The sequence below is a fragment of the Scyliorhinus torazame genome, chromosome 1, assembly GCF_047496885.1.
Source record: "Scyliorhinus torazame isolate Kashiwa2021f chromosome 1, sScyTor2.1, whole genome shotgun sequence".
NCBI lineage: Eukaryota > Metazoa > Chordata > Chondrichthyes > Carcharhiniformes > Scyliorhinidae > Scyliorhinus > Scyliorhinus torazame.
In genome coordinates, this window is record NC_092707.1 from 156,969,190 (window position 1) to 156,994,530 (window position 25,341).

At 49.7% G+C, this 25,341-nt stretch overlaps 1 protein-coding gene across 3 annotated transcripts in view; it reads left to right on the plus strand.

The window, feature by feature from the left end:
• The window catches only part of LOC140415503 (transcription elongation factor A protein 3-like), a 99,236-nt gene that overhangs the window by 54,567 nt on the left and 19,328 nt on the right, over positions 1-25,341 (plus strand). For all 3 annotated transcript variants that reach the window (XM_072501062.1, XM_072501061.1, XM_072501060.1), the window contains one exon: positions 12,549-12,691. In XM_072501062.1, the coding sequence (XP_072357163.1) occupies positions 12,549-12,691 (143 nt within the window). The remainder of the gene's footprint in view (positions 1-12,548; positions 12,692-25,341) is intronic.

Here is a 25,341-nt window from a genome sequence, read left to right on the forward strand (position 1 = left end):
AGTCGTTTCAGTGATTCTTCGCCGTGGGTCCAAAGGAAAAAATGTCATCGATGTATCTGGTGTATAACGTCGGTTGAAGGTCCTGTGCGGTGAGTAGGTCTTGTTCAAACTTGTGCATGAAGATGTTGGCGTATTGGGGTGCAAATTTGGTCCCCATGAACTTGTTGTCGAAGGTGAAGACGTTATGATCCAGAATGAAGCGGATGAGTTGCAGAATTGCGCCTGGAGATTGGCAGTTGTCGGTGTTGAGTACTGAGGCTGTTGCAGCAATGCCATCGTCATGGGGGATGCTGGTATAGAGTGCCATAGACGTCCATTGTGACGAGGAATGTTCCTGGTTCAACTGGTCCATGGGTGCTGAGTTTCTGTAGGAAGTCCGTCGTGTCGCGACAGAAGCTGGGCGTACCTTGTACGATGGGTTTCAAGATGCCCTCAATGTAGCCAGAGAGGTTCTCACACAGGGTCCCATTGCCTGAAACGATAGGACGGCCGTGTTGGCCTTGTGTATTTTCGGGATCCTCCTCCCATTTACCTTTCAGCTCCTCCACCGAGGCCTCCTCCTCCTCCTGCATCTCCTGGTAGATCGCCGAGACCTTGCCTTCTCCGACCCACATCCCCGAGAGCACCCTATCCTGGATCCTACGTGCTGGCAGCAGCGGAAATTCCCTCAACTGCCGTCTTACAAACACCCTTACCTGCATGTACCTGAAGGCATTTCCGGGGGAGCCCAAATTTTTCCTCCAACACCCCAAGGCTCGCAAACGTCCCATCTATAAACGGGTCCCCCATCCTTCTAATACCTGCCCTGTGCCAGCTCAGGAACCCCCCATCCATTCTCCCCGGGACAAACCGATGGTTCTCTCAGATCGGGGACCACACCGAAACCTCTGTCTCCCCCCTGTGGCGTCTCCACTGCCCCCAAATTTTTGAGGGTCGCCGCCACCACTGGACTCGTGGTATACCTTGTCGGCGGGAGCGGCAACGGTGCGGTCAGCAGCGCTCTCAGGCTCGTGCCCACACAGGACACCATCTCCAGCTTCTTTCACGCTGCCCCCTCCCCCTCCATTACCCACTTGAGTATCATCGCCACATTGGCAGCCCAGTAATAACCACACAGATTAGGCAACCTAATGTCCCCCCTCTGTCCCTGCTCCGTTCCAGAGACACCCTTCTCACCCTCGGAGTCTTTTTCGCCCAAACAAACCCCATGATGCTCCTGCTGACCCGCTTAAAAAAGGCCTTGGGGATCAGGATGGGGAGGCACTGGAATATAAAAAGGAACCTCGGGAGCACCGTCATCTTCACCGACTGTACCCTACCCGCCAGGGAGAGTGGCAGCATATCCCACCTTTTAAACTCCTCCTCCATCTGCTCCACCAGCCTCGTCAAGTTGAGCTTGTGTAGGGCCTCCCCAGCTCCTGGCCACCTGGATCCCTAGGTACCGAAAACTCCTTCCCGCCCTCTTCAGTGGAAGCTCGTCTATCCCACTTCCCTGGTCTCCTGGGTGTATCACGAATAGCTCACTCTTCCCTATGTTGAGCTCATACCCGGAAAAGTCTCCAAACTCCCTGAGGATCCGCATCACCTCCGGCATCCCCCCCCCACCGCGTCTGCCACATACAGTAACAGGTCGTCGGCATACAGCGATATCCGTTGTGTCTCTCTTCCCCCCCCCCCCCCCCCCCGCACCAGCCCCCTCCAGTTCCTGGACTCTCTCAAAGCCATGGCCAAAGCCTCAATTGCCAACGCAAATAGCAGGGGGGATGGGGGCACCTCAGCCTCGTCCCCTGGTACAGCCGAAAGTATTCCGACCTCCTCCAATTTGTGGCCACACTCGCCACCGGGGCTTCGTACAGTAACCTAACCCAACTAACAAACTCCTCCCCGAACCCAAACCTCCTCAACACTTACCACAGGTACCCCCACTCCACCCTATCGAAGGCCTTCTCCGCATCCATAGCCGCCACTATCTCCGCTTCCCCCTCCACTGCAGGCATCATGATTACATTTAGGAGCCTCCGCACATTGGTGTTTAACTGCCTTCCCTTCGCGAAACCAGTCTGGTCCTCATGGATCACTCCCGGGACACAGTCCTCAATTCTGGTAGCTAGCAGCTTCGCATCCACGTTGAGGAGCGAGATTTGCCTATACGACCCACACTGTAAAGGGTCCTTGTCCCGCTTCAAGATCAGCGCCCTGGACATCGTCGGGGGTAGGACCCCCTCCTCCCTTGCCTCATTGAAAGTCCTCATTAGTAGTGAGCCCAACAGGTCCATATACTTCCTGTAAAATTCCACCGGGAACCCATCTGGCCCCGGTGCCTTCCCCGCCTGCATACTCCCCAGCCCCTTAGTCAGCTCCTCCAGCCCTACCGGTGCCCCAAGCCCCGCCACCTGCCCCTCCTCTACCCTCGGAAACCTCAGCCGGTCCAGAAAATGACGCATCTCCCCCCCCCCCCCGCCTCTGTCGGGGGCTCAGGCCGATACAGCCCCTCATAGAAGTCTCTAATACCCCATTTATTCCCACCGCACTCCGCACCATGTTCCTCCCTTTATCCCTAACTCCCCCAATCTCCCTTGCTGCCTCCCGCTTCCGAAGCTGGTGTGCCAGCGTCCGGCTAGCCTTCTCCCCGTATTCATACACCGCCCCTTGCGCCTTCCTCCACTGCACCTCCGCCTTCTTGGTAGTCAACAGGTCGAACTCGGCCTGGAGGCTTCGTTGCTCCTTGAGTAGTCCCTCCTCGGGGACCTCTGCATACCTCCTATCTACCCTTAAAATCTCCCCCACCAACCTCTCCCTCTCACTCCTCTCCTCCTCCTTGTGGGCCCTAGTGGAGATTAGCTCTCCCCTAAACACCGCCTTCAGCGCCTCGCAGACAACCCCTACCTGCACCTCCCCATTATCGTTAACCTCTAGGTATCTTTCAATGCACCCCCGGATCCGCCCGCTCACCTCCTGTATTTTCACCTGCTGTATTTTCTTTTATTCCCTTTTCTTCTCATGTACTTAATGATCTGTTGAGCTGCTCGCAGAAAAATACTTTTCACTGTACCTTGGTACACGTGACAATAAACAAATCCAATCCTCATCTGCCAACAAACCCACCTCCAGGCGCCACAGCGGGCGCTGGTCCCTCTCCTCCCCTAGCTCGAGCTCCACCCAGTGCGGGGCATAGTCTGAGATGGCATTTGCCGAATACTCCGTGTCCTCCACCCTCGGGATCAGCGCCCTGCTCAAAACGAAGAAGTCAATCCGGGCTTTATGGACGTGGGAAAGAAAGAGAATTCCCTGACCCCCGGCCTAACAAACCTCCATGGGTCCACTCCTCCCATCTGGTCCATAAAGCCCCTCAATACCTTGGCCGCCGCCGGCCCCTTACCCGTCCTGGACCTAGAGCGGTCCAATGCTGGATCCAATACCGTATTAAAGTCCCCGTCCCCCCCATATGTACTTTACCTGAATGCTCGTAGTATACGGAATAAGGTGAATGAGTTGATGGCGCAAATCATCGTGAATGACTATGATTTAGTGGCCATTACTGAAACATGGTTAAAAGATGGTCACGACTGGGAGTTAAATATCCAAGGGTATCAGACTATACGAAAGGATAGAATGGACGGTAAGGGCGGTGGTGCAGCTTTGTTGTTTAAGGATGGCATCCGGGCAATAGTAAGGGATGATATTGGTGCTATGGAGGACAAGGTTGAATCAATTTGGGTGGAAATCAGGAATAGTAAGGCGAAAAGGTCACTGATAGGAGTAGTCTATAGGCCACCAAATAGTAACAGGATGGTCGGGCAGGCAATAAGCAAAGAAATAACGGATGCATGTAGAAATGGTACAGCGGTTATCATGGGAGATTTTAATCTGCATGTCGATTGGTTTAACCAGGTTGGTAAAGGCAGCCTTGAGGAGGAGTTTATAGAATGTGTCCGGGATAATTTCCTGGAACAGTATGTAATGGAACCTACAAGGGAACAAGCGGTCCTAGATCTGGTCCTGTGTAATGAGGCAGGATTGATTAATGATCTCATAGTTCGGGATCCTCTTGGAAGGAGCGACCACAATATGGTGGAATTTAAAATATAGTTGGAGGATGACAAGGTAAAATCAAACACTACTGTTTTGTGCTTAAACAAAGGCGATTACAATGGGATGAGAGAAGAACTAGTTAAGGTAGACTGGGAGCAAAGACTTCATGGTGAAGCAGTTGAGGAACAGTGGAGAACCTTCTGAGCGATCTTTCACAGTGTTCAGGAAAGGTTCATACCGACAAAAAAGAAAGACGGTAAAAAGGGGAAAAATCGACCATGGATATCTAAGGAGGTGAGGGAGAGTATCAAATTGAAGGAAAAAATATACAAAGTGGCAAAAATTGGTGGGAGACTAGAGGACTGGGAAGTCTTTAGGGGACAACAGAAAGCTAGTAAAAAAGCTATAAAGAAGAGTAAGGTAGACTATGAAAGTAAACTTGCTCAGAACATAAAAGCAGATAGTAAAAGCTTCTACAAATATATAAGACAAAAAAGAGTGGCTAAGGTAAATATTGGTCCTTTGGAAGATGAGAAGGGAGATTTAATAATAGGAGACGGGGAAATGGCTGAGGAGCTGAACAGGATTTTTGGGTCAGTCTTCACAGTGGAGGACACAAATAACATGCCAGTGACTGATGGAAATAAAGATATGATAGGTGAGGACCTTGAGATGATTGTAATCACTAAAGAGGCAGTATTGGGCTTCATCAAAATTCACTAGACTCTGGGGTGGTCCCAGAGGATTGGAAAGTAGCAAACGTGACACCACTGTTTAAAAAAGGAGGTCGGCAGAAAGCAGGTAATTATAGGCCGGTAAGCTTAACTTCGGTTGTAGGGAAAATGCTGAAATCTATCATTAAGGAGGAAATAGCGGGGCACCTGGAGGGAAATTGTCCCATTGGGCAGACGCAGCATGGGTTCATAAAGGGTAGGTCGTGTCTGACTAATTTGGTAGAATTTTTTGAGGACGTTACCAGTGCAGTAGATAACGGGGAGACAATGGATGTGGTTATCTGGATTTCCAGAAAGTTTTGACAAGGTGCCACACAAAAGGTTGCTGCATAAACTAAAGATGCATGGCATTGAGGGTAAAGTGGTAGCATGGGTAGAGGATTGGTTAACTAACAGAAAGCAGAGAGTGGGGATAAATGGGTGTTTCTCTGGTTGGCAACCTGTAACTAGTGGGGTCCCTCAAGGATCAGTGTTGGGCCCGCAGTTCACAATTTACATAGATGATTTGGAGTTGGGGACCAAGTGCAATGTGTCAAAGTTTGCAGACGACACTAAGATGAGTGGTAAAGCAAAAAGTGCAGAGGATACTGGAAGTCTGCAGAAGGATTTGGATAGGTTAGGTGAATGGGCTAGGGTCTGGCAGATGGAATTCAATGTTGCCAAGTGTGAGGCTATCCATTTTGGGAGGAATAACAGCAGAATGGATTATGTAAACGGTAAGATGTTAAAACATGCTGCTGTGCAGAGGGACCTTGGTGTGCTGGTGCACGAGTCGCAAAAAGTTGGTGTGCAGGTGCAACAGGTGATTAAGAAGGCTAATCGAGTTTTGTCTTTCATTGCTAGAGGGATGGAGTTCAAGACTAGGGAGGTTATGCTGCAATTGTATAAGGTGTTGGTGAGGCCACATCTGGAGTAATGTGTTCAGTTTTGGTCTCCTTACCTGGGAAAGGACATATTGGCACTGGAGGGAGTGCAGAGGAGATTCACTAGGTTGATCCCAGAGTTGAGGGGATTAGATTATGACGAGAGGTTGAGTAGACTGGGAGTGTACTCATTGGATGCGGGGGGATCTTATTGAAACATATAAAATTATGAAGGAAATAGATAGGATAGATGCGGGCAGGTTGTTTCCACTGGTCGGGGAAAGCAGAACTAGGGGGCATAGCCTCAAAATAAGGGGAAGTAGATTTAGGACTGAGTTTAGGAGGAACTTCTTCACCCAAAGGGTTGTGAATCTCTGGAATTCCTTGCCCAGTGAGGCAGTTGAGGCTCCTTCTTTAAACGTTTTTAAGAAAAAGATAGATACCTTTCTAAAGAATAAAGGGATTCGGGGATATGGTGTACGGGCCGCAGAGTGGAGCTGAGTCCACAAAGATCAGCCATGATCTCATTGAATGGCGGAGCAGGCTCGAGGGGCCAGATGGCCTACTCCTGTTCTTATCAAGCTCCCAGCCTCCAGGTCCGGAATCCGGCCCAACATGCGCCGCATAATTCCGGCATCGTCCCAATTCGGGGCATACACATTCACCAAGACCACCCGCACCCCCTGCAGCTTACCACTCACCATCACGTACCTACCTCCATTGTCTGCCACAATGCTCAGCGCCTCAAACGACACCTGCTTCCCCACCAAAATCGCCACCTCCCAATTCTTTGCGTCCAACTCCGAATGGAAAACCTGCCCTACCCACCCTTTTCTCAGCCTAACCTGGTCTGCCACCCTCAAATGCGTCTCCTGGAGCATGACCACATCTGCCTTCAGTCCCTTCAGGTGCGCTCTTGACCGGCCCGTTCAGGCCTCTCACATTCCAAGTTATCAGCCGAATCAGGGGGCTGCCCCCCCACCCCCTGCCGCTTAGCCATCTCCCTTTCTCGGCCAGTCACGGGCCCGTGCCTCCCGCACTCTCCGTTCCCCCCAGCGGCAGATCTACTCACACTTTGTGACAATTTTAAAGTCAATAACTCCTAGTTACTGATTCCCCAACCACGAGGAAATAGTTCTGCCTTATTTCTCCTAATATTTTAATATTTTCTAAATTCCATTTCACCTTTTCCTGCTCCTGGGGCAGGTGAAGTGTTTCCTTGTAGTTTCACATCTGTGGCATCTTGCGATTTATAGACATTTGACTGGCTACAATGAAATAGCCTTTACACCTTTAATTCTGTGTTGCAGGAGGGACTCATGCAACAGCAAATCATCAGCTGATAACTCGAAAGAAGAAAGGTTGCATATGTGCTTTGTATTTTTTTTTAGTTCAGAAACCAAGGCAGGGACATAATGCAAGATAATAGAAAGGTTGGAAAATAAAATAGAACATGAAATGAATCAGAAAATAATAGATCAGTGATGAGAAGGTTTAATTTTATGGGACTCGAGAAGGAAAGACAGAGAGAAGTAAGAAGCTCCTTAATTTTTAGGTCCTGGGAAAGAAAGAGTTAGAGTGAGAGACTGTGTAGGAGATCTTGCTTTCAAAGTACACGGGCTGTATTGAGTAACAGTTTTTTATGATCCAATTTGCCTTGTTCAATCAGTTCTTCATGCAGTCATAACAAAAAAATGAATTTGAGACCCACCCTCACAGTTGCGGGTGACTGTGCTAATTCCTAATTTGTTGCCTTGCATTCCTCTCCTGAACCTTGCCTTCGTAAATTTATGTTTTTAAAATGCCACCTCCATAAGACCATAAGATAGGAGCAGAATTAGGCCACTCGGCCCATCGAGTCTTCTCCGCCATTCAATCATGGCTGATATTTTCTCTTCCCCATTCTCCTGCCTTCTCCCCGTAACCCCTTAGTCTCCTTATCTCCTCACTGCCTATATGTAAGTTTACCTTCCCTGGGAACAGGATGTCAGAGGGGGTTGGGGGTGAGGTTAAGGGAAGGGGTAAAATCATGTGTAAGGTGGCTGTTCCTACCCACCTACGCTGGTATTTTACCAAGGACGAGGAAGGTATTGGGGCAACCTGGCTTTCCTTGAGCCGACTGAGGTCCTTGAGTGGTCAGTTAATAGCGACTTAAAGGCCTCCAACTGCTGCTGCTTACCTTTTCCCAGAGTGAGGGGTCACCTGGCAGCCTTTTACAGACTTGGGGGAATGGGGGGAAAATCCTTCCTGTTCAGGTATCCTGTGCTCAATGGACTGGCTCACTGCACACTCTACTCCCAACCCCTTCTTGTGTGTTTCCCAGCCTTCCAGTGTCCTTTTGAACTGAGGACTCCTAGACTGGTCCCAGTAAATACACCCTGCACTTCTAATCTGGTCTCTTGGTGTGATGGACTGCATGCTGCCCCTGGAGTGGACCCTGCTCACAGTGATGCTGCTGGGACCAGATAGTTGTTGGCGAAGGGGGAGTGGTCCTGAGTCAACAAATGCCCTGGTGAGGGCAGCGGACAACGACGCTGAGGACGCAGGTTCGAATCCCGGCCCTGTGTCACTGTCCGTGTGGAGTTTGCACATTCTCCCCATGACTGCGTGGGTCTCACCCCCAACCCCCCCCCCCCCCCCCCCCCCCCCCCCACCCCACCCCCGCAACAAGATGTGCAGGTTAGGTGGATTGTCCACTCTAAATTGTCCCTTAATTTGGGAGAAAAAAAATTGGGTACTCTAAATTTATAAAAAAACAAAAGCTGTAAAATTGTGTTGAGGCGTGTGTGTGTGTGTGTGTGTGTGTGTGTGTTCATACCTTGCCTTATCTGTATCTTAACTTCATTTATGCATCTTGGCTGGGTGAAGGGAAATGAATGTAAAACCCACTGGTTGTATCCCTTTGGAGAAAAGATTTGCCTCATAGTAGGTCAAAGTCCTCATCTACAAGAACTTTTGCCAAGTTAATATTTTCCTCGTTGGGAGAGACTTCCGGTGGCGTTCACGAACGGAGCTGCCGCATCAAAGATCCACAAAATCGCGGCTTTTCTCGGGGGTTTTCCCGGCGGGTTCTTAAAAAGAATTAAAGTCCCGCGACATCGCCCTTGCCTCCCTCGCCCTGCCCAGGACCCAAAGCTCCGTTCCATGGAGCTGAAGAGAAAAAGAAGAGGAGAGACTGGTCCTGGTCAGCGGAGCAGCTGCACGTGGAGGAGTGGGGATCGCAATAAGAAACTACCTGAAAGTCGGAGCACGGAGAGGATAAGACAAAAACAAAATAATTTTTAAAATTCAACTTTTTTTCCCCCTCTCCTGAAAACTTAAAACACTTTAAAAAAACAACAACTCTCTTTTAAAAAATAAAAATAAAAATTCCCTTTTATAAAATAAATAGATTTTAAAAGGAGAAAAAACCCTGGTGGGTTTCTCTTTGAGGGGGAAAAGAATCTATTTTTCGCACCAATACCCAGGGAAAAAAAGAGAAAGGCACATCACAGGAATATGCCTGCAAATAATAATAAATCGGGGGGACGGCGAGAGGTAAGAAGGAGCAGCAGCGAAGGCGAAGGAAAAAAGCAGGAGCTGCGGCCGCGCAGGCAGACGACCCCACGGGGTGAGGCGGAGGACCCGGACGTGGCGGCCATCACCGCCTGAGTGAGGCTCCTGTACAACGCTCCCAAAGCGAGCGTCCAAACTAACACCACCAGCTCTAAATACTTCCAGCTGCAGAGAGGAACAAGACAGGGCTACCCCCTGTCCCCACTCTTGTTCGCGCTCGCGATCGAACCCCTGGCGATAGCCCTGCAGGACGCAAAAAGCTGGAAGGGAATCCGGAGAGGAGACAGAGAGCACAGAGTCTCACTCTACGCAGATGACTTGTCTCGAAGCCACAGGAGGGACTGAAGGCAATACTGCAAATACTGAAAGAGTTTGGAACCTTCTTGGGCTACAAACTTAACCTGGGCAAAAGCGAGACATTCCCAGTGAACCCAAACAGGGAGGGAGAGAGCTGGAGGGGCTCCTGTTCAAATCAGCCCAGAAAAGATTCTGCTACCTGGGGATCCAGATAGCCAGAGACTGGACACAGATTCACAAGTGGATCCTGACCAGCCTGGTGGAGGAAGTAAGAAGAGACCTTCAAAGGTGAGGCTCACTCCCACTCTCCCTGGCGGGGAGAGTGCAGACGATCAAGATGAACGTACTGCCAAGATTCCTCTTCCTGTTTCGATCCATACCGATCTTCATCCCCAAGGCCTTTTTCCAAAACGTAGACAGTCTAATCATGGCATTTATGTGGGGGGTAAGAACCCGAGAATTCCCAAACAGACACTGCAAAGAAGGAAAATCAAAGGGGGTTTGGCCTTACCAAACCTACAATACGACCACCGGGCAGCAACGTCAGAAAGAGTGAGGGGATGGGTACAAGAACCCACCACAGATTGGGTACAAATGGAGGGGGCATCTTGTAAAGGAACGACCCTCCGGGCCCTGGCCACAGCAGCACTCCCATCTTCCTCAACAAGATACACAACGAGTCCAGTGATAGCGGCCACGCTGAGAATATGGGCCCAGCTGAGACATCACTTCGGGATAGCCAAAATGTCCCCCTTGGCTCCCATATGCGGCAATCACAGATTCCCCCCAGCCATGCTGGATACCACCTTCAAAAGATGGAGGCGGGATGGGGGCACATTGACGGTCGGAGACTTCTACGTAGGGCACAGACTGGTGACACTAGACGAACTGACGAGGAAGTGGAGGTTAGCAAAAGGACAGGAAATGTGACCCCTCCAAATAAAACACTTCCTCCGCAAAGAGACAGTAGGGTACCCCGGGGCCCCAGAAACCACACTACTAGAGGACCCAATAGGCACAAGCAATGAAAAGCGGGGGGGGGGGGGGCTATGTGGGAAAATATACGGAGAGCTACTGGACAGAGCCCGGACTCCACTGGATGAGACCAGACAGAAATGGGAGGACGAACTGGGGATAGAGGTAGGATGGGGACTCTGGAGTGAAGCACTGAGCAGGGTGAACTCCACCTCTTCCTGCGCAAGCCTAATGCAGCTCAAAGTGGTGCACAGAGCGCACCTGACCAGAACCTGAATGAGCAGGTTCTTCCTGGAGGTGGAGGACAAATGTGAGCGGTGCCAGAGGGGCCCGGCCAACCACACCCACATGGTTTGGGAGCTTGCTGGGTTCTGGGCAGCCTTCTCCGAGGCAATGTCCAGGGTTGTGGGAGTGAGGGTGAAGCCATGCCCAATAGTGGCAATCTTCGGGGTATCGGAGCAGCCAGAGTTACACATGGAGAAGGGGGCCAACTTTCGCTTCCCTAATCGCACGCCGGAGAATCCTGATCGGCAGCACCACCCACAGCTGCAGACTGGCTCCTGACCTCTCAGAATCTCTCCACCTGGAGAAGTTTAAGTACGCCATCCGAGAGTCAGAGGAAGGCTTCCTGGATACTTGGGGGCAGTTTGTCGGCCTGTTCCAAAACCTGTTCGAGGCCAGCAATGAGGCGTAACCTAATAAGAAGTAAAAAAAAAACACCAGGAGAGGTACATCCCGGCCGGGGGAGGGGGGGAGAAGGTGGGGAAACCACGAGAGATGAGTAATGGGGGGGGGGGGCTAATCCCTCTTTTTTTCATCACTTTGTCCGGAAAATAAAAGAAAAGCACAGCCGAAGCCGGGGGGGGGGGGGGGGGGGGGGGGGGCGGGCGCGGAACCATAGGCCGATCCAGAGGGCAACGAAATGCACCTAGGGTCAGTTAAACGAAGGACAAAATAAACCTCTCTATTAGAAAGGAAATTAGCGCGGGTGAGAAAAATGTGATGTGTATGTATACAACTGCTTATAAATATGGGAAATGCCAATAAAAAGATATATTTAAAGAAAAAGAAAAGAATTTGGTGGTAGGAAGTCCTGCATTAGTAACCTTTGAATGTAAATAAAAGGTTCCCTTTGTAACTATGCACACCATTGTAAATAAGGAAACGTGATTATGAAAACTATGGTCACAGATGCGGGGACAACCTGTGATATGTATGTTGTTGATGTGCTTGTTGTTCGTGTTCTGTTTTTTAAATTTATGTGTTACGTAAATTTGGATGTTGGTGTTAAAATTCCAATAAAAATACTTTAAAAATAAAAAATAAAACATTTTTTTCTTGTTGGCGTCACAGCAGCATTTGTAGCATTCGGTCCCCATAACAATTGTCCAGAAAACGATAGTAGGTAAACTTCTTGGGATTTTAAGGGACACTTTCACTCTTAGAGTCTGGTAGAGAAAGGTACTTGCACAGAGCACTTCCCACGCAACTTGACGGTAGGGGAAGGAAAGTGGCAATGAGGTAGATAATCTTATTGAATGGTGGAACAAGCTCAAGGGGCTGTATGACCTAAACCTCCTCCTGTTTCCTATTTCCCAGCCAGCCTCCCAATGTGCTCACCCAATGACACTGCACAGGATGACTGCACTGTGACCCTGCTCTGACTTGGCAGTTACTAACAAGTTATTTCCTTTAATTCCACTTGTTTGAAAAGCATTAGCGAAGGGAAGATGTGTTGAGCTTGGATGACTCCGTAGGCTAATAGAAGTGTTTTGAAAGTCCTTGGTGATCATGTCACATCTAAGGAGAGCTAGCCTGAATTTTTGGCACCAAGTTCTCTCCTGAATGGCTTCTTAGATCAAGCTGATGGAAAGTGCTGGTGGGCCTTTAAAATTGCTCCACAGGACGTGAGTGCTGCTGCATTCTTATGCTTGTTGGTTTACTGATCCCCTTGTCCTTATGGTCTTCCTGTTGATCACAGGGTACGCCATGAGACACCTCCATGGCCGGATTCTTTATTACTGCAATATGCATGTCCAGGTTGAACTTACAGAGATTTCCTCTTTTGACCTATGATACCTGTTTTTAACAGTGGCGGTGGCAGCAAAGGAAAGATGGAGTCACCTTCCAGCCCTACCTTCTCCACACCAACCATTCTACCTCCTTTCCTGTCAACTGGGGTGTCCATCCGTGACAAATGCATAGAGATGATGATAGCAGCTTTGAAGACTGATGGTAAGTTGCTTTTTTAACATGTTAAGTTGGTTTGGTTTATTATTGTTAACATGTACTGGACAGTGCCAGCAGGTGGCAGTGTCAGAGTCGGGGAACAACAAAAGCTAAAGTGCATCTTTGTTGGGTAAAACAGCAGGGTGGCTTTGCTGTGGAATTTGTTGAATATGTTCAGATGAAAATGATGGATTTTCTTCACTTTTTGACATTCGAAGAATTCATGAATTAAAGAATAAAAGAAAGAACTTGCGTTATCATGACACCTTTCAAGTGCTCTGGACAGTTCAGAATGCTTTCCTAGACAAGGTACTTTTAAAGTGTTGTTACGGCTGAAATGTAGGAAATTCGGAATCCAATTTGCATACACTAAAGCCCCACAACCAGTAACGTGATAATGACCAGATACTGTAATCTAGATAATGATATTCAAGGGTTAGCAGTGTTGCTTCACAGCTCCAGGGTGCGAGGTTCAATTCCCGGCTTGGGCCACTGTTTGTGTGGAGTCTGCACATTCTCCCCATGTCTGCGGGGGTTTCCTCCGTGTGTTCCGGTTTCCTCCCACAGACCAAAGATGTGCAGGTTAGGTGGATTGGCCATGCTAAATTGCCCCTGGTGTCCAAAAAGGTTAGCTGGGGTTACTGGGTTGAGGAGATAGGGTGGAGGTGTGGGTTTGGGTGGGGTGCTCGTTCCAAGGGCCGGTGCACATTTGATGGGCCGAATGGCCTCCTTCTGCACTGTAAATTCTATGATTCTAAGGGATATGGGTAGCCAGACTACATTTATTGCCCACCCCTTGGGTGGCAAGGTAGCACAGGTTATTGTTATTATTAATTTCCCTTGAAAAGGTGGTGGTGAGCTGACTCCTTGCACCGCTACAGTCCAAGTGATATAGGTACACAAGTACTTTAGGGAGGGAGTTCCACGATTTTTGACCCAATAACAGTGAACGAACGGTGATATATTTACAAGTCAGGATGGTGAGTGGCTTGGGGGGGATGGTGTTCCCAGTCATCTGGGCAGCACGGTAGCACAAGTGGATAGCACGTGGCTTCACAGCGCCAGGGTCCCTGGTTCGATTCCCCGCTGGGTCACTGTCTGTGCGGAGTCGGCACGTTCTCCCCGTGACTGCGTGGGTTTTCTCCGGGTGCTCCGGTTTCCTCCCACAGTCCAAAGACGTGAAGGTTAGGTGGATTGGCCATGATAAATTGCCCTTAGTGACCAAAAAGAATAGGAGGGGTTATTGGGTTACGGGTATAGGGTGGAAGTGAGGGCTTAAGTGGGTTGGTGAGACTCGATGGGCCAAATGGCCTCCTTCTGCACTGTATGTTCAATATTCCATATATCTGCTGCCCTTGTACTAATAATAATCATAATCATCTTTATTATTGTCACAAGTAGGCTTACATTGACTCCAGTGAAGTTACTGTGAACATCCCCTAGTCGCCACATTCTGGCGCCTGTTCAGGTACACTGAGGGAGAATTCAGAATGCCCAATTTACCTAACAGCACGTCTTTCGGGACTTTTGGGAGGAAACAGGAGCACCCGGAGGAAACCCACGCAGACACGGGGAGAACGCGCAGACTCCGCACAGATACTGACCCAAGTGAGAATCGTACCCGAGACCCTGGCGCCGTGAAGCAACAGTGCTAACACTGCTACTGTGCCGCCCATAGACGGTAATGGTCATGGGTTTGGAAGGTGCCAATCAAATGGGCTGCTTTGTCCTGAATGGTGACAAACTTCTTCAGTGTTTTCAGAGCGGCACTCATTCAGCAAGTGGAGAGTATTCCATCACCCTCCTGACTTGTGCGTTGTAGATTGTGGATAGGGTTTTGAGGAGTCAGGAGGTGAGATATTCATCACAGGATTTTTATCCCCTGGCCTGCTCTTGTAGCCACAGTATTTATATGTCTGGTCCAATTTAATTTCTGGTCAGTGGTAACCCCAGGATGTTACAGTGGGGATTCAGTGATGGTACTGTCATTGAATGTCAAGGGGCGATTGGAGAGGGTCATTGCCTAGCACTTCTGTGGCACAAATGTAACTTCCCACTTGCAAGCCCAAGCCTGGAAGTTGTCCAGGTCTCACTGCCTTTGGACATGGACTGATTCGGTATCTGAGGAGTGGTGAATGGTGCTGAACATTGTGCAATCAGTAGCAAAAATTCCCATTTTAAAAAAATATATATTTTTATTGAGTTTTCACATTTTGTATCGAAAAATTTACAAACAACACCCATTCATAACAGAAGAGGATCCGAGCAACAACTGTGGTCATGCTCCCCCCCCCAAAACCCTTTAACAGGCGTAGGGCTCAGTTCAATTCAATGAGAACAAAGTTCCATAGCGAGCGAGTTTAGCTGCGTGTTTCCCGGTGCTCCCAGTGCCAAGAATCACATGGCTACATAACGCGAGTCACATTGTATAAGGAGCCTCAATGGGGAACGTGTGACCGAGGCCGCACATAGCCCTGTTTTGTACTCTGGGGAGCTCTGCTCGCCGGAACTCATTTTTAAATGGTGTCCCGATCTCCGAGGCCCCTGAAGCGATCCCCATCCCCCCAGCCCGAAGATACTGTGGGAGGGTCCCTGGCCCCCTCCGCAGCCCCCCCAACACCCACACATAACTTCACTAATGATTTGGAATAGACTGATGGGGCAGTAATTGGCTGGGTTGGATTTATCCTGCTTTAACAGTAGCTTCATACTTGTGTCAATAAAATATTATTTATTTTGTTTACAGGGCGTACCTAGACAAATTTCTACATGCTAGGTAAATACCTGTGTAATAGCTGTACTCAAAACAGCTTGACTATCGATACAGAAAGTTTTGGAGCACAGGTTCTCAGTATTATTGTCAGAATATTGGGCGAGAATCTCCGACCCCCCCCCCCCCCCCCCCCGCCGGGTCGGAGAATCGCCGGGGGCTGGCATGAATCCCGCCCCCGCCGGTTGCCAAATTCTCCGGCACCGGAGATTCGGCGGGGGCGGGAATCGCGCCGCGCTGGTTGGCGGGCACCCCCCCCCCCCGCGATTCTCCGGCCCAAATGGGCCGAAGTCCCGCTGCTAAAATGCCTGTCCCGCCGGCGTAGATTAAACCACCTACCTTACCGGCGGGACAAGGCAGCGCAGGCGGGCTCCGGGGTCCTGGGGGGGGTGCACGGGGCGATCTGGTCCCGGGGGGGTGCCCCCACGGTAGCCTGGCCCACGATCGGGGCCCACCGATCTGCGGGCGGGCCTGTGCCATGGGGGCACTCTTTTCCTTCCGCCTTCGCCAAGGTCTCCACCGTGGCGGAGGCGGAAGAGACTCCCTCCACTGCGCATGTGCGGGAATGCCGTGAGTGGCCGCTAACGCTCCCGCACATGCGCCGCCCGGAGATGTCATTTCCGCGCCAGCTGGCGGGGCACCAAAGTCCTTTTCCGCCAGCTGGTGGGGTGGAAATTAGTCCGGCGCGGGCCTAGCCCCTTAAGGTTGAGGCTCGGCCCCCCAAGATGCGGAGCATTCCGCACCTTTGGGGCGGCGCGATGCCCGACTGATTTGCGCCGTTTTGGGCGCCAGTCGGCGGACATCGTGCCGATACCGGAGAATTTCGCCCGTTGTCAGGTCCCATAGTCTTTCCAGCATCCAGTGCCTTATCTTTTGCACTGATGTGCTGGGCTCCTCCATCATTGAGGATAGGGATATTTGTGGAGCCTCCTCCTCCAGTGAGTTGTTTAATTGTTCATCACCATTCATGACTGGATGTGAGATTGCTGCAAAGCTTAGATCTGATCTGTTGATTGGGGAACTTTGACCAGGACACCGAGGAAGATCTCCCCCGCTCTTCTTCCTAAATATTGCTGGAATCATAAATATTGCTGGAATCATTTGCGTCTATCTAAGAGGCATATGAGGCTATGATTTAATATTTAATCTGAAAGATGGCTTCTCTTGACAGTGCAGCATTCCCTCAGGACTGCATTGGCAGTGCTGGCCTAGATTTTGTGCTCAAGGTTCTCAGTGGGACTCAATAGTTATGAATGCTAGCAACATAAGCCATAGTTGGCACTTAATTGGTTGCTAACTGGGCTTTTTCCTCATTTCATAATTCCTTCAATTGCCTCACCCTCAGTGGTAGCTACTTTTCAACATTAGTGGGTTGGGTGGGGTGATGGTGGAAGAGAAGGTGTGAGAGGAGCCCATTTTTACCAACACTGCCAGGAGAGTAGACCAATATCTCCAGTCACGGAGGTACTGCTTGGTGAGGTAATGTTTTGGTGAGGTTTGACTTCCTGACTTGCTTATATTAAATCAAATCTCATTTGAAATAGCTTTGCACACCTAGATACCATATACTCTCAAAGTCTAACCGGATTGTACATAAGCTATGAACATACAAAATAAGAGCAAAAGTAGGCCATTTGGTCCCTCGAGCCTGCTCCGCCATTCAATAAGATCATGGTTGCTTTGTTTGTGTTTGAATTCCAAATTCTATCTACCTCCGATAACCTTAGATTTTGATGAGCCAAGTGCATATATCTACCCCCAAAAATATTTAATGATCCCGCCTTTACCATCTTCTGAGGCAGAGTTCCAGAGTCATACAACCCTCTCCGAGAAAAAAATAATTCTGGTCATCTCCTTTCCTTTAAAAGTTGACTGCTAATTTAAAAACAGTGCCCCCTCTTTCTGGACTCAACCACTAGAGGAACCATCCTTTCCACGTCCCCTTGTCGAGACTGTTTAGGATCTTAAATACTTCAATCAAGTCACCCCACACTTTCTAAACTTTAGTTGCCTGTCCAACCTATCCAACCCACTCATTCTAGGTAGCAATCTAGTAAACCACCTCTGAACCGCCTCCAATGTATTTACATAATTCCTTAATAAGGAGACCAAAACTGCAGACATTGGGTGGAATTCTCCCATTTTGATGAGTGCAGAGGCAGGCAGTGCCGGCAGCACTCGGAAAATGTTGGCTGGATCCAACAGTCAACATGGATTTACGAAAGGGAAATCTGGGTTGGGGGTAGTGTATTGAGATGAATAGAACACTGGTTGACTGATGGGAAACAAAGAGTCGGAATACGTGGGTTTTTCGCCAAATGGCAGGCAATGGCTAGTGGTGTGCTCCAGGGATCGGTGCTGGGACCCTAGCCATTCACAATATGTATTAATGATTTAGAGGAGGGAACTAAATGTAATATCACCACATTTGCAGGTAACACAAAGCTGGATGGGAGGGTGAGCTATGAGGAGGATGAAGAGATGTTTCAGTGTGATTTGGACAAGCTGAGTGAGTGGGCAAATGAATGGCAGATGCAGGCTAAAGTGAGGTTATCCACTTTGGTAGCAAAGACGAGAAGGCAGATTATTATCTGAGAGGCTATAAATTGAGCGAGGAGAATGTACAACGGGACTTTGGTGTCTTCGTACACCAATCACTGATGATGAATATGCAGGTACAGCAGGCGGTGCAGAAGGCAAATGGCATGTTGGCTTTCATAGCGAGAGGATTTGAATACAGGAGCAGGGTTGTATTGCTGCAATTATACAGGGCCTTAGTGAGGCCACACTTGGAATATTGTGTGCAGTTTTGGTCTCCTTATCTGAGGGAGGATGTTCTTGCTTTCATGGGAGTGCGGCAAAGGTTTACCAGACTGATTCCAGGGATGATGGGTCTGACTTCTATGAGGAGAGATTGAGTCAGTTAGGATTATACAGAACATAGAACTAAAATGTTTGCGTCTGGAGTGTGGCTATCACGACTGGGCTGCTGGAGTGTTTTTTGGGTGAGGATGGGAGTGCTGCCGTGGCGAGGGCCCGGAGCGACGTCCCCCTGCAGGAGACCTCCTCGCGCACCCACTAGGCTTCTGGCTCCTTAATCCACCCCATTACTCTTTCTGCTGTCGTTGCCCAGTGTTGGTACTGTAGGTTTGGGAGGGCCAGCCCTCCCCTGGACTTTGTTTTCTGTAAGACCTTCCTTGGGATCCTAGCATTCTTTCCCCCCCATACAAACACCATGATTAACTTGTCCGGTGAGTTGAAAAAGGCCTTGGGGATGTAGATTGGGATGGATCTAAGTAGGAAGAGGTACCTGGGCAGCACGTTCATTTTGATCACCTGCACTCTCCCCACGAGGGAGAGTGGGAGTGTGTTCCAACTTTGCAGGCCCTTTTTGACTTCCTCTGTCAGAGTGGTCAGGTTCCACTTGTGAACCCCCACCCAGTCATGAGCGATTTGGATCCCCAGGTAGCGGAATTTGTGTTGGGCTTGTTTAAACGGCAGCCCCCCCAGCACTGCCCCTCCCTCTTGTGGATTCACCGGGAAGATCTCGCTTTTGCTCATGTTGAGTTTGTAGCCCAAGAAGGCGGCGAACTCTTTCAGGAGCACGATGATTCCGTCCATGCTGCGCTGTGGGTCCGAGATGTAGAGGAGCAGGTCATCTGCATAGAGCGAGACTCTGTGCTCTCTGCCTCCCCTTTGGAACCCCTCCAGTTTTTTGCTGTTCTGTGAGCGATCGCAAGTGGTTCGATCGCTAGGGCGAATAGCAGCGGGGACAGCGGCGGGCATCCCTGCCTGGTGCCCCTGTGCAGCTGGAAGTACCGGGAGCTGGTGTTGCTTGTCTGTATGCTCGCCATGGGAGCGTTGGAGAGGAGCTTCACCCAGGAGGTGAACCCTGTTCCAAGCCTGAACCGCACCAGTACCTCTACGAGGTACTTGCACTCGACTCTGTCGAAGGCCTTTTCTGCGTCCAGGGAGACAATCACCTCTGGTGTTCTCTCCCCGGATGGGGAGAGATCACGTTCAGCAGGCACCTGATGTTCGATGTTAGCTGTCTACCTTTGACAAATCCCGTCTGGTCCTCTGCGACCACCTCTGGAATGCAGTACTCCAGCTTTTTGGCTTGGATCTTGGCCAGTAGTTTGGCATCTACGTTTAGTAGTGAGATGGATCTATTCGACCGCACTCGGTTGGGTCTTTGTCTTAGGTATTAGCGAGATTGAGGCCTGTGCTAATGTAGGTGGCAGCGTGCCTCTTGCCAGCAAGTCTGTGAACATCTCCTGCAGGTGTGGGGCCAGTGCTGCCGCGAAGATTTTGTAGAGGTCCACCGGGAACCCGTCTGATCCCGACACCTTCCCTGCCTGCATGGAGCTAATACTCTCCATGATCTCTTCCAGTTCTAGCGGTGCTTCCAAGCCCCATTTTCTGTGCCTTCCTGTTTTTGCTTCCAACGTGGAAAACCTCACATTTAACATCATATTGCATTTGCCAAGTATTTCCCCATTCAGCAAGCCTGTCCAAGTTACACTGCAGCCTCTTTGCATCCTCCTCGCAGCACACACTGCCACCCAGCTTCGTGTTGTCTGCAGATTTGGAGATATTGCATGCAACTCTTTCATCCAAATCATTAATGTACATTGTGAACAGCTGGAGTCCCAGCACTGAACCCTGCGGTATCCCACTAGTCACTGCCTGCCATTCTGAAAAGGACCCGTTTATTCCCACTCTCTGCTTCCTGTGCGCCAATCAGGCCTCTATTCATGTCAAAACAGTGGCACAGTAGTTAGCACTGCTGCCTCACAGCTCCAGGCTCCCAGGTTCAATTCCGGCCTCGAGTGACTGTGTGTGGAGTTTGCATTTTCTCCCCGTGTGTGGATGTGTTTCCTCTGGGTGCTCCGGTTTTCTCCCACAGTCCAAAGATGTACAGGTTAGTAGAATTGCCATGCCCTTGGTGTCCAAAAGGTTAGGTGGGGTTACTGGGTTACAGGGATAGGATGGAGGTGTTGGCTTAAGTAGTGTGCTCTTTCCAAGGGCTGGAGCAGACCCGATGGGCCAAATAGCTTCCTTCTGCACTGTAAATTCTATGATTCTATACATTGCCCCCAATACCATGAGCTTTAACTTTGCTCACTAATCTCTTGTGTGGGACCTCGTCAAAAGCCTTTTGAAAGTCCAGATACACAACATCCACTGGTTCACCCTTGTCCACTCTACTGGTCACATCCTCAAAACATTCCAGAAGATTTGTCAATTAGTGAATCCATGCTGACTTGGACTGATCCTGCCCACACTTTCCAAATGCTCAGTTATTTCATCCTTAATAATTGACTCCAGCATTTTCCCACCACCAATGTCGGGCTTACCCACTTAATCTATAATTCCCCGTTTTCTCTCTCCCTCCTTTTTTAAAAATTGAGGTTATATTATTAGCAACCCTTCTATCCATAGATTTCATAGAATTTACAGTACAGAAGGAGGCCATTCGGCCCATCGAGTCTGCACCGGCTCCTGGAAAGAGCACCCTACCCAAGGTCAACACCTCCACCCTATCCCCACAACCCAGTAACCCCACCCAACACTAAGGGCAATTTTGGACACTAATGGCAATTTATCATGGCCAATCCACCTAAACTGCACATCTTTGGACTGTGGGAGGAAACCGGAGCACCCGGAGGAAACCCACGCAGACACGGGGAGGATGTGCAGACTCCGCACAGACAGTGACCAAAGCTGGAATCGAACCTGTGACCCTGGAGCTGTGAAGCAATTGTGCGATCCACAATGCTACCGTGCTGTCCATTGGAACCCCTCCAGAATCTATAGAATGCTGGAAAATGATCATAATGCGACCACTATTTCTAGGGCCACTTCGTTGCGTACTCCTTGATGCAGAGCACCAGGCCAACACAGAACATACAGTGCAGAAGGAGGCCATTCGGCCCATCGAGTCTGCACCGACTCACTTAAGCCCTCACTCCTATCCCCGTAACCTAATAACCCTTCCTAACTTTTTTGGACACTAAGGGCAATTTAGCATGGTTAGTCCACCTAACCTGCACGTCTTTGGACTGTGGGAGGAAACCGGAGCACCCGGAGGAAACCCACGCAGACACTGGGAGAACGTGCAGACTCCGCACAGACAGTGACCCAGCGGGGAATCGAACCTGGGACCCTGGCGCTGTGAAAGCACAGTGCTATCCACTTGTGCTACTGTGCTGCCCGAAAACATTTTTTCCCCCCCAGACTGCTTCACTGTGACGCTGACTGCGGCAGGATGCCTTTGCAAGACTGCTTCACTGTGACGCTGACGGCGGCAGGACACCATTCCCAGACTGCTTCACTGTGACGCTGACGGCGGCAGGACACCATTCCCAGACTGCTTCACTGTGACGCTGACGGCGGCAGGACACCATTCCCAGACTGCTTCACTGTGACGCTGACGGCGGCAGGACACCATTCCCAGACTGCTTCACTGTGACGCTGACGGCGGCAGGACACCATTCCCAGACTGCTTCACTGTGATGCTGACTGCGGCAGGACACCATTCCCAGACTGCTTCACTGTGACGCTGACGGCGGCAGGACACCATTCCCAGACTGCTTCACTGTGACGCTGACGGCGGCAGGACACCATTCCCAGACTGCTTCACTGTGACGCTGACGGCGGCAGGACACCATTCCCAGACTGCTTCACTGTGACACTGACTGCGGCAGGACACCATTCCCAGACTGCTTCACTGTGACGCTGACGGCGGCAGGACACCATTCCCAGACTGCTTCACTGTGACACTGACTGCGGCAGGACACCATTCCCAGACTGCTTCACTGTGAAGCTGGCTGTGGCAGAACACCACTCCCAGACTGCTTCACTGTGACACTGACTGCGACAGGACACCTTTCCGAGACTGCTTCACTGTGATGCTGGCTGTGGCAGAACACCAGTCCCAGACTTCTTCACTGTGATGCTGGCTGTGGCGGAACACCATTCCCAGACCTGGGGACTTAGCGGGTTGTAACCCCATAAATTTGCCCAATTTCGTGACTAATAAGAATTTCCTTCAGTTCCTCCTTCATGCTAGACTCTCTGTCTCCTAGTTTTTCCGAAAGGTTATTTGTGTCCTCCTTGGTGAAGACGGAACCAAAGTAATTGTTCAACTGGTCTGCCATTTCTTTGTTCCCATTATGAATTCACCTGATTCTAACTATAAGGGACCTACATTTGTCTTCACCAGTCTTTTTCTCTTCTATCTATAGAAGTTTTTGCAGTCAGTTTTTATGTTTCCTGCAAACTTACTTTTGTATTCTCTTTTCCCCTTCTGAATTAAACCCTTTGTCCTCCTCTGCTAAATTTTAAATTTCTCCCAGTTCTCAGGCTTGCTTTTTATCTGGCCAATTTATATGCCTCTTTGGCTTTAACAATATCCCCGATTTCCCTTGTTAGCCATTGTTGAGCCATCTTACCCGTTTTACACTTGCGCAAGACAGAGGTACAACTGTTGATGTTCATCCATGTGTTCTTTAAATGTCTGCCATTGCCTATCCTCCGTTAACTCCTTAAGTATCCTTTGCCAGTTTATCCTGGCCAATGCATGTCTCATTCCATTAAAGTTAGCTTCCTTTAAGTTCAGGACCCTAGACTCAGACTTAACTGTGTCACTCTCATCTTGATGAAGAATTCTACCATATTATGGTCACTCTTCCCTAAAGGACCTCGTACCACAACATTGCTAAATAATCCTCTCTCATTGCACGCTACCCAGTCTAGGATGGCCTGCTCTCTAGTTAGTCCCTCGACTTATTGGTCGAGAAAACCATCCCTTATACATTCCAGGAAATCCTCCTCCATCGTATTGCTACCAGTTTGATTAACCCAATCAATAAGCAGATTGAAGTCACCTTGAATAACTGCTGTAGCCTGGCTGCACGCATCTCTAATTTCATGATTGTTGCCAGCCACAATCTCCCAATTACTGTTCGGTGGTCAATACACAACTCCCATTAACGTTTTTGCCCGTTGGTGTTCCGCAGCTCCACCCATACAGATTCTTCATCATTCAAGCTAACGTTCTTCCTTACTATTATGTTAATTTCCTCTTTAACCAAAAATGCTACCCCACTTCCCTTTCCTTCTATCTTTCCTGAATATTGAATATCCCTGGATGTTGAGTTCCTATCCTTGGTCACCCTGGAGCCAGATCTCCGTGATCCCAATTACGTCATATCCATTAATGATTGTCAGCGCAGTTAATTTATCAACCTTATTACATTCTCCTCGCATTGAGACAGAGTCTTCAGGCTTGGTTTTTTAAAAACATTTATTGGCCTTTTAGAATATGATGTAATGTGGTCCTTTTTGATTTTTGTCTTTGATTTCTCCACCTTCCACTTTTCCCTTTGCTGCCTTTTGTTTCTGTCCCCACCTTACTTCCCTTCGATTTCCTGCGTTGGTTCCCATCCCCCTGCCATATTAATTTAAATCCTCCCCAACAGCACCAGCAAACACTTCCCCCGAGGACATTGGTTCCGGTCCTGCCCAAGTGCAGACCATCATGTTTGTACTGGTCCCAGGAATTTGAATACCTCCCTCTTGCATCATCTCTCAAGCCACATATTCATCTTGGCTATCCTGCCATTTCTACTCTGACTAGCATATGGCACTGATAACAATCCTGAGATTACAACCTTTAAGGTCCTACTTTTTAGTTTAACTCCTAACTCCCTAAATTCACCTGAGGAAGGAGCAGTGCTCCGAAAGCTAGTGTTTGAAACAAACCTGTTGGACTTTAATCTGGTGTTGTAAGACTTCTTACCCAGCTTGTGGGACCTCATCCCGTTTATTAACAATATAGGTAGTGCCTATATGCACCACGACAGCTGGCTATTCACCCTCCCCCTCCGCTCCTTGATTCTAGTTCTTTGGCTACCCACAGTACAGTCGAGGTGACTTGAGTTGACCTCTCCCAGAATCCTCTTCTGCCGCCTGTACCGGATCCGTATTCGCTGGATTTCAGAATGAGGGGGAATCTCATAGAAATGGAGAAATTTCTAACAGGACCAGAGAGGGTAGATGTAGGTGGTGAGGGAGTCCAGAACGGGGAGCCACAGTCTGAGGTTACGGGGTAGACTACTTAGGACTGGGATGAGGACATATTTCTTCACGCAGAGAGCGGTGAGGCTGTGGAATTCGCTACCACAAAGTAGTTGAGGCCAAAACATTGTAGGCGGGATCTACCCGGAAGGCAGTGAAGCACAGCCGGTAGATGCCGGGAAATCCCACTTCCGGGATCAACCCTCCTCGCCACGCCTCATGAGATCTAACGCGATCTTGCGAGACATCGCAATATGAATCCCGCCCATTATGGGCGGGATCACCTTCTGGTAAATCTGCATATTAGAGTGAGGCAACTAGTCTAACTCTAATATGCGTTCCCGAAATCTAACCAGGGCGTGGGTCCTAACCCCTTTGCCTTGGAGACCTCGGGCGAGTGTCCTTTCGTGCTGGTCTCTACAAATGGGGACCAGGTGCAATGGCACTTATGGGGTCTCCCAGGGGATTTGAGGCCCCCAGGTGCATGCCCTCTGGACAGGGTGGTACCCTGGTAGTGCCACCTGAGTGCTAGCCTGGCACAGTCAAGTGCCCAGGTAGCACTGCCAGCTTGAAGGGGCACTGCCAGGGTACCAGGCTGGCACTGCCGAGGTGCCAACCTGGCATTTTCTGCACTGTGGGGATCGGGCTGGGGGTGCCCTACGCGGGTGTCGAGTGGTGCGGGGTGTGTGCGAGGACCCCCTTATAGTGAGTTGGGGCTTGTCGGGGATTCGAGAAATCAGAATGGCATTTAAAAATGCCGTCCTGATCTCTCCTTGCATGGAGGAGTTCTGGAGAGTGGAGC